Source organism: Medicago sativa, chromosome 1 (assembly GCF_051527215.1).
Source record: "Medicago sativa cultivar Bolivia chromosome 1, Bolivia_mono, whole genome shotgun sequence".
NCBI classification, from domain to species: domain Eukaryota; kingdom Viridiplantae; phylum Streptophyta; class Magnoliopsida; order Fabales; family Fabaceae; genus Medicago; species Medicago sativa.
The window spans coordinates 30,274,260-30,284,501 of NC_140749.1; the positions used below are offsets into that span (position 1 = coordinate 30,274,260).

The 10,242-nt window shown below is 38.8% G+C and overlaps 1 protein-coding gene and 1 non-coding gene across 2 annotated transcripts; one reads left to right on the forward strand and one right to left on the reverse strand.

Annotated features, from left to right (window-relative positions):
* The first annotated feature begins 1,106 nt into the window (after positions 1–1,106).
* LOC146954178 (uncharacterized) lies at positions 1,107–10,080 on the forward strand. Its single transcript, XM_085743843.1, has 5 exons — positions 1,107–1,275; positions 1,476–1,607; positions 1,732–2,249; positions 2,312–3,074; positions 8,543–10,080. Exons 1-5 carry the CDS (start codon positions 1,107–1,109, stop codon positions 10,078–10,080), a joined length of 3,120 nt encoding a protein of 1,039 aa, XP_085599969.1.
* LOC146954179 (small nucleolar RNA R71) lies at positions 7,015–7,121 on the reverse strand. The gene has a single exon (XR_015025210.1). It is a non-coding gene; the product is annotated as a small nucleolar RNA R71 (small nucleolar RNA).
* Positions 10,081–10,242: the final 162 nt, after the last annotated feature.

The window sequence follows — 10,242 nt, forward strand, 5'->3', positions numbered from 1 at the left end:
AAAATTTCTATAGTGACAAGTTTGAAGTTGGGTCCGCGAGCAGCAAAAAGAAATGGGGATCTTACCTCCGAGCAGAGAATAGTTCTGTTGGTGATGGCCAGAAGGAGGTGAACAAATGGATTATCGGTGGTCGGAGCAAGGCTTCCGGCGATCGGAAAGAGGAAGGTGCTGGCATTAATGACAATCAAAGTCATTTAATGGCAATTGATGGAAATGACGTTTCAAATCACAAGTTGTACGGTCGAATTAAAGTTGGAATCAATGCTGAGTTAAGGTTATTAACATTTTTTAAATATATGGAATGTCAAAGAATAGATGGCACTGGTTTGGTGAGGTGGTGGACGGAGATTGACCCTACAGAAATAACTCCAAGTGGGCCTAAGCAGAATGAGGTCCAGTCTGGTAAGAAAATTTTTGCACCTAATTTGGGAAAGTCGGATGAAGTTAATAGGAAGCTGGCTGAAGGCATGAACGAGAAAGATGAATTCCTCTATGAAAATGGGGGGGGCGCTGAAGCATTATGGAAGCTCATGGAGTTGGAGGCCCAAAAGAGGGACAGCACACAAAGCTCTAAAGTGGGTGGCGGCATAGCTGAAGCGCGTGGGAGTAGGAAGACAACTTTGATTCCAGCAGTTGACAACAGGGTCCCACATGGGGGACACAAGTCTTTAACGCACGGAAAGCAAGGAGAAATGGTTGTTTTTGAGGCAGCAAAGCAACAGGCGGTCCCACAGGCTTTTATGGAGTCAACTCAACAATCATTGGCTTTAAAGAAAATGTCAGCTCATGCTTATAGGCAATTATTCTCACAGGAGGCAGCACCTATAAATGTCTCCTTCAATGCTAATAATGTTGTATTTCAGGTTCAAAAAGTGGACAACATTCAGCCTTTCATATCCAAAGACAGTGGTGATCAAGCAATAGTGCTGTCTCCTATGATAAATGCTGCTGACTACCGTGCTACATTTGTTTCCACTAAGGATACTAGCAGTTAGCCGAGCCGTGTTCGAGCAGCTAGGAAAGACAATGCTGTAGCTGTTGTCCAGCATCATGGTAAGCCACGCAAGCTAACTGTGGCTCGGAATCCAGTGCAGCCTAGCTCCTTTATGGCCAGTGCACGTGGGGCAAGTAGGGCTGGTGCTCAACAAGAGGAAGTTGGGCCGAAAAAGAGATCTAGAACCGAGATTGCTGAAGACGGTGGCAATGCTCAGGAGGGGCAGAAGACTATGTCTGTGATGAACAACCCAATTTTTGAAGATAAAACGGCGGGACATGGTAACCAGGCCTGCCGAGGCCAATGAGTACTATAGCCTGGAATTGCCGAGGCTTAGGAAACCTGCGTGTAATTCCAAAAATAAAATTCCTTGTTCGGTATTATAAACCGGATATACTTTTCTTGTCTGAAACTCTTGTTGAAGTTAATAAAATTGAAGATTTCCGTTATTTTTTGGGCTACGATTCTTGTTTTGCTCCAGTTAGAAATAGTAGAGGCGGTGGTATTGCTTTATTTTGGCGTAGTACGGTTAATTGCAGCATTGTTAATTATTCAGCTAATCATATTAGTGCAAAAATTGAAGAAGCTTGTGGAAAGACTTGGATATTCACAGGTTTTTATGGGTATCCAGAAAATAGCAGAAGAATAGACTCATGGAATTTCATACGTAGACTTGCTGCACAAATTAATTTACCTTGGTTGTTAAATGGGGGATTTTAATGATATTCTCCATGCAGACGATAAAAAAGGAAGGGCCTCAAGACCTAATTGGCTTATCAGAGGATTTCGTCAAGCGGTTCAAGATGCTGGACTTGTTGATGTGCACATGGAAGGTTATCCTTTTACCTGGTTTAAGAGTCTTGGTACTCCGCGTACAGTAGAAGAGAAGCTGGATAGAGCTTTAGTTACTAATTCTTGGATGCATTTGTTTCTTGATGCGAAGCTAGAAAACCTGGTTGCTCCGTCTTCCGATCATTTTTCGATATTGTTGGATAAATCTCCGGTGGTTCGAAATCATAGACTTCATAGATCCTTCAAATTCGAAAATGCTTGGAGAATTGAAGAAGGAGTAAATGAGGTGGTACATGACAGCTGGACTGGGAGTGCAGGCAATAGTGTTATCAACAAATTGTCAAATTGTGCAGAAGACTTGACATATTGGAGTAAAACTCATTGCAACAAACTCCGAGTGGATATTGAAAATTGTCAGAAAAAACTCGATAGAGGTCGGGGTATCACAGGAATCCGGGATGAGGTCCAATTTGATAATTTGAGGCACAAACTTAATCATTTACTTGTTCAATGTACTGGAGACAGAGAGCCAAAACTCACTGGTATCGTGATGGAGACTTGAACACGAAATTCTTTCATGTTGCAGCAACGTCCAGAAAGAAAGTTAACAAAATTCTTTCACTGGAAAACAATGAAGGAATTCGTGTGACTGATGATAATGGAATGCGATCTATTGCGAAGAATTATTTTGAAGAATTGTTTGAAGGACACGAAAGTGTTCGTTCTATAGTGGTCAATATGCTGGATACGGTGATTGATACTGATGACAATGTTCAGTTAACATCACCTTTTTGTATTGAAGAATTCAAAGAAGCAATGTTTTCCATGCAGCCGGATAAGTGCCCGGGCCCTGATGGTTTTAATCCAGGATTCTACCAACATTTTTGGTCAGTCTGCAGTGAGGATATTTTTAAGGAGTGCTGTCAGTGGATGAATGAAGGACAATTCCCTCCAACGTTGAACTCTACGAACATAGCCTTAATTCCAAAAGGCATAGAGCAAAAATCTATGAAAGATTGGAGACCCATCGCCTTATGCAATGTTCTCTACAAACTCTTGTCCAAAGTACTGGCTAATCGTCTGAAGAAAATTTTGCATAAGTGTATTGCTGATTCACAGTCGGCATTTGTTCCTGGTAGATCCATCTTGGATGACGCTTTGGTTGCTATTGAATTGGTTCATTACATGAAGACCAAGACAAAAGGTAAAGAGAAAAGTGTGGCGTTGAAGCTGGATATTAGTAAGGCATATGATCGCATTGATTGGTCCTATCTTAGAGATGTCATGTGTAACACCCCGTTTTCCCAATGTAAAAATTTCATATTAAATCAGAGTATTTAAATCATAAACGGAATGTCACATGCTACTTGAAAGTCATAAAATAGATATTAATAAATATCATTCCAGGTTCAACATCATAAAAGTCTGAAAATACACAGCGGAAATAGTTCAACGTGAATAAAGTCTTGGCACGCAGGCCTTATCAGAAAATCTCATAATTCGATTCAATACTTATTCATAAAAAGTTCATAAAAGACACGTAAGGAATAGATATGAAAGCAAGCCCCATCCCGTTACGTATCAGAGCACCTAGACACAAGTGAGGAGTCCGCTCACGAACACTTCTAGTCTTTATTACCTGCAAGTTACCCATACGAAGGGCAACATTTTCAAGCAGAAGGGGTGAGATTTCACAGTCAATAAATTAAGCATATAACTCATCAAATTGCATTTAACAACATAAAACATTATTAACATATCAAACATTTATCAATTAGCATCATATCAAATCATAAACAAACATCATCGTCAGAGCATCATAAACGTCAATAACAATAATCATTTATCACCTTATAATCAACATAAGACATCATGTTAAACTTAGCACTTGACTCGACAACACGACTCATCTTGACAATGCAACTCTTAACAACTTAACAACTTAAACCATCGTGAAACTTCTTGATATGCAAATGCATGTGGTACCAATCAGCAACATATATGAGCGTAATTAGGCTCTTCAACAAGTGAGCATAAAACTGCCGGGCCTAAAGCCCCCAACGTAGTTTGAGCATAAAGCTGCCGGGCCTAAAGCCCCCAACGTAGTTTGAGCATAAAGTTGTCGGGCCTAAAGCCCCCATCTTTAATGAGTATGCAATGGACTCAATCTTCCTACAACTTGGACAACAACGTAAACATCTTATAAATTCCATTAAATGGACAACTTCTTAACTCATTACAACTTAGACCGACTCTTGCAACTTCAAGACATGAACTGTCAACAACATTAAACAACAGCAAGATACAGCATATAATAGTGCTAGAATGCATCAACATTAATTGGGAAATGAATTACAACAACATAATCATCATAGAACATCATAATAATACTCATATATCATTACCAATAATCTCAGTCCTATAAACAGACTTCTGTAACATCTAGAATCATCCTAAACAACCCTCCTTCATACTCCTAAAATCAACTCATGACTACACGTGCGAAAGAATCGCATCGGAACAATTTTAGGCAACTAACAGCCTAACTCGCAATGGCGAGTAACTTTGCTCGCAATGGCGAGCAAAACGTGCTCCCTGGAACTCCTAGAGACCTTGCTCGCAACGGCGAGCTACTTTGCTCGCAATGGCGAACGTTACAGGTTACTCGCAGTTGCGAGTTGTGTTGCTCGCAATGGCGAGCGATGGTTCCTAGCTCGCAGTTGCGAGTATTACTGCTCGCAGTTGCGAGCGATGAATGTCAGTGCGGCCAGAAACCTAAAAATCACAACTTTTCACCTATCTTCATGATTCTTTCATCCAAATAGCATCTAATTATCACCCTAGGTAATATCTAAGGTCTGTACACTAATTTTGCATCAATCTAACATCTTTTCATGGTTCAATCTTCAAAATCGGTCTTAAACCTAATTCCCAATTCTCACCAAAACTCAACCTAATCATGCTAAATCCACTTCTAAGAATCATAGTCTCACCCTTACCTGGTTATTGCAGAAAATTGCAGCCCTCCCCTTGTTCTCCTCTTGTTCTGACTTTTCTCCCTTTTTCTCCAAAAACGTACGTACTGTGTTTCTAACTTATGTCTGCCCTATTTATCTTTCCACATTACTCTACTCACCTCTAAACTTACTCATCTCACCTCACAGCCCAACTTCTAATATTTTTATTTTATTTTCATATCTTATTTTATTAAATAATAAAATAAGTCTCAATACCTCATAACATCTCTAAAAATCATAACATCGCATATATCACATAATTTTCAGGTAAATCATATATCTCTCATAAAATCATGTAAACCTCATAAATCACTTAAATCATAAATCATATAAATATATATAAGTATATTTCTAAACAATTAAATAATTTACGACGGGCGTTACATGATGAGTCAATAATTAGTCTAATTTAATGCATTATTTAGTTTAGTTTTATTAAAGATTTGATTTGATTTTATTGCAATTTATTTCCTTTTTGAATATTTTACTTCAAATTGCTTTTTATTATATTTTAGGAACGAATATATGGTGGAAGGTGTCTTGGAGCAAAAGAAAAAGGACTGGAGCAAATACAGTGCGAAAATACGAAGATATGGAACAAAAATATGTTCCCACCAAGTCAGAAGCTTGGCACGGCAGTGCCAACATGTGGCACGGCCGTGCCACATCCAGAGGCCACTTTTGCTGCTTTTTCTTCAAGCCCAAGTTACCCAGTTGCAGCTTTACTGTTTTGCCCTTTTAGTTGCTTAGTTTCTAAGTCGATTGTAAAGCTATAAATAGAGTAGCTCTCCACCATAAACATTCACCTTTGCTTAGAATATTTTAGTTATTATTTCAATAAAGTCTTTTATTCCTTTACTTTCTCTTTCACAATTTACTTTTATTGTCTTCTCTCCTCTTCCCCCATGTCTACGATGAACATTAGTGAGTAGACTTCTTTGTCTTGGGATTGTTGGGAAAGTTTAATGATATAATCCTAACGAACCAAGCTTTAACCCTAATTCTATGTAGCCGTAATTTCTAATTTAGATTCACCGTTTTAACATGAATTAACAATTATCAAACTGTGGAAGCGAAAGCGGAGGGTTTGATAATTGTTAATCCATTATCCCAAACATCAATTCATAAAGCGAGAGCGGAGCTTTGATGTTGGAACAAGTGAATCTAGACAATAATTGCAAAGGCAGCGAAATAGTCTTTGCAATTATTGAGACACAAGTAGTTTCAATCCTTATAAGCATCCTCTAGTAATCAAGTCAGCGAAATAGGCTTGGTTACTAGAAGTAAACTCTCACCGGACTTTCATCGGAAAGGTGAGGGGCTAAAGGGAAACTGGTCTTAAGAAATTACGGTGTAAACCATGAAATTAGAAGTTAAAGTCTTGTCTAGTGAAAGGTTTGTTATTATGACAAACCAATAATCCCAAGACTCTTTATTATTATTGTTATTTACCTTCAGCAATCAAACCTCTTTTTATAAACTTTCTTCTCCTCTAATCATTCTCTAAAAGTTAATTGAATTCACAACTCCCTAGCGGAACGATACTCTCTCTTACTACTATTACTTTGATAGGCCGTGCACTTGCGGTTTGGCCCTATCAAGTTTTTGGCGCCGTTGTCGGGGAGTTGTTGTAATTTGATTAACTTTTTAATAGTGATTAGACCAAAAAAAATACATTTTTCCTTATTTTATTTTATTTTATTTCATATAAAAAAAATCTTTATCTTTATTTTATTTTATTTTATTTTATATATATATATATATATATATATATATATATATCTTTCTTTATTCTCCCTTTTTCTATTTCTTCTTTTGCCTTTAACTTCTTGGGAAGATAATAACGATATGGCTAAGGAATGCACTCTCATAGAGTATGCAATCCCATCTTCAAATGAGTCATACGATGCTATTGTGTACCCAACGGCTGATGACAATTTTGAAATAGAACCTGCACTTATTCACTTAGTGCAGCAAAATCAATTTTTCGGATTACCCACTGAGGATCCGAATTTTCATATTTCAACTTTTTTAAGACTCAGTGGAACCGTGAATGCAAACCAAGAGGTCGTAAGGTTGCACTACTTTCCTTTTTCCCTAGGGGGTAGAGCTAGTACTTGGTTTAATTCATTGGTAATTGGTTCTATCACTTCATGGCATCAAATGAAGCAAACTTTTCTTGCCCGATTCTTCCCCTATTCTAAAACAGTTCAATTAAGGAATCGAATCACACAATTCACTCAAAAAGATGGAGAATCTCTTTACGATGTGTGGGAGCGTTTCAAAGAGATGCTTAGACTTTGTCCCCATCATGGTTTAAAGAACTGGCTTATTATTCACACTTTTTATAATGGTCTTTTGCATCCCACAAAAATGTATGTTGATGCAGCTGCAGGTGGAGCTTTGATGAACAAAACATACACAGAAGCATATGCTTTGATCGAGGACATGGCACAAAATCACTATCAGTGGACCTACGGAAGGGACACCACTAATGTTGCTCCTTCGCCCTCTCAGAAAGAGGTAGGTATGTATGAAAATTCTTCCCTTGATCATCTAGCTGCTAAGGTTGACGCACTCACACAAAAATTTGATAAAATAAATACTAGTGCTGTCACACCTGCCCCCTGTATCACCTCTTTGTGAAGTTTGTGGTGTATTTGGCCATATTGGCATTGATTGCCAACTAGGTAGTGTTGTTAAAAGTCCTGAGCAAGTAAACGATGCTCAATATAATCAAGGGTTTAAAAACAACCAAATTTTTTTTCAAACCCCTCAAAATCTTTTTGGACAAGAAACAACACCACTCAGTTATGCAAACAACCAAATAGTCCCTCAAAAATCCAGCTTGGAACTTTTTTTAGAAAATTTTCTTATAAATCAATCTGAGCAGCTCCAAGAACTTAAAAACCAAACTGAATTTTTGAAGGACTCTCTTGTCAAACATACATCGAACGTAGACTCCATAGTTACTCACAATAAGAAGATAGAGACTCAGCCTTCTCAAGTACCTCAACAGGTGGCTACTCCCTCTCAAACCTCCGAAGTCCTTCTAGGCCAAACCGAAACCAACCCCAAAGACCATATAAGTGCTATTATTTTTAGGGATGGTAACCAATTAGAGGACCCCGTTGTGAAAATTAAGAACAATGAAGGAGATATAGGAAGTGATGAGCCTCAAAGTGAGAAAGCTATAGGAGAGAATGACAAGCCATTTGTTTCACCATCTCATGAGCCAAAAATTCCTTCAACACAAGAGTTTGCTAAATCCAAGTTAGATGAGCAATTTAGAAATTTTATTGAAATACTTCCAACCAAATTGCCACCTAAAATTAAGGATCCAGAGAGATTTTCCATACCTTGTGTCATAGGATATAAAACATTTGAGAAAGCCATGTGTGATTTGGGAGAGAATGTTAGTTTGTTGCCATTATCCCTTAGTGAGAGATTGGGTATAGGATAGTTAAAACCACCTTCCAACCGTCAAGCTAGTGACTCTAAACAAGCTCTTCGTGGGAGGCAACCCACACATTTAATTGCTTTATTTTGTTTGTTTTTCTTTGTTTTAAGTTGTTTTGTAGGTAATTGCCCAAGTATGATTCGAAAAAATTGAGAAAAGAAAAATTTTGAAGTCTCCTTACCAGAAGGTTGGCACGGCCCGTGCTGAAGTTGGCACGGCCGTGCCATAGAGTGTGGCAAAAGATTAGTAGTTGGAGTAGCAAATGCTTGTCCAAAGCAGGTAGGGAAGTCATGATCAAATCTGTTCTTCAAGCAATCCCGTCGTATGTCATGAGTATCTTTAGGCTGCCAAATACTCTTTTAGATGAAATTGAAAAGATGATGAATGCTTTCTGGTGGGGTCATGGGGGTACAAGCAATAGAGGTCTACATTGGCTATCATGGGAAAAACTTTCTGTTCACAAGAATAATGGTGGTATGGGTTTCAAGGATTTGGCAGCTTTTAATGTGGCAATGCTTGGTAAGCAAGGGTGGCAACTACAAACCAATCCGGAAACTCTAGTCTCAAAAATTTTTAAAGCTAGGTACTACCCGAATAATAGTTATCTAGATGCCAAATTGGGACACAATCCCAGTTTTGTTTGGCGTAGCATACATAGCTCAAAAGTGGTGGTTCGACAAGGAGCGAGGTGGAAAATTGGCACTGGGTTCAATATCCCTATCATTAGCGAACCATGGATTGGGTCAGGATCCAGTGTTCTCCCTGTTGGTGATGACATGCTGGCTCTTCAACCATACGCAGTGGGACACCTAATTGATCAGGAGGAGAAAGCTTGGAATGAGCCATTGGTTCGTCAGTTATTTCCAGACGAGACGGCCCAAAACATCTTGAATACCCCCTTGCATCATCAGGTCCAGATGGATAAGTTGATATGGAAAGCAGAGAAAAATGGGCACTACTCAGTAAGAAGTGCATATCGCTTATGTATTGAAGAGGTTATAAATAATGATCACTTGCGCAAACCTGGGTATTGGAGTGGTATTTGGAGACTGAAAGTACCCCCCAAAGTCAAGAATTTGATATGGAGAATCTGTAGAGATTGCTTCCCAACCCGAGTGAAGCTGCGAAGCAGAGGTGTTAACTGCCCTTCAGAGTGTGTTAGGTGTGTAGACCCCCATGAAGATAGTTACCACATTCTTTTTCACTGCCCTATAGCAATTGAAATTTGGCAAACAGCTAATATGTGGCATTTGATTTCTCCGTCCCTGAGTCATTTTGATAACGCACCTGATATTATCTTCAACTTATTGCAAAAACTGTCTGCAGCTCACATGGAGTTCATTGCTACTATTATGTGGAGTATTTGGAAGGCTAGGAATCTCAAATTATGGCAACAAGTATCAGATTCGACTGTTACAATTCTGGAAAGAGCAAGGCACCTTTTAGAAGGATGGCGAAATGCCAATCGTAGGCAGGCACCTATAAGGCAAGACAACTCATCGTCCATTCCGAGATATCCCAACGATAGGGATGCAATCTTTAGGTGGACGAAACCAACAAGCGGAAGATACAAGTGCAATGTCGATGCCTCCTTTCCAATCAATACAAACAAAGTTGGAATTGGAATGTGCATTAGAGATTCAGACGGAAATCATATCCGTTCTAAAACTATGTGGTTCAGTCCAGCTTGTTCTATCGATGTTGGGGAGGCCCTGGGTTTGTTTCATGCAATTCGGTGGATACATGAACTTCAACTTACAAATGTTGATTTCGAAGTGGATTCTAAAAGAGTCGCTGATTACTTCAACAATGGCTGAGGAGATGTCATCGAGTTTGGGTCCATCATGGAAAGTAGCATCTACTTTTTCAACAACTTTTTAACAAACTCTCATGTCGAGTTTATTAGGAGGCAAGCAAATGAGGTTGCTCATACTTTAGCTAAGGCAGCCACATTTAATACTAGCTTCCAGATATTTGAT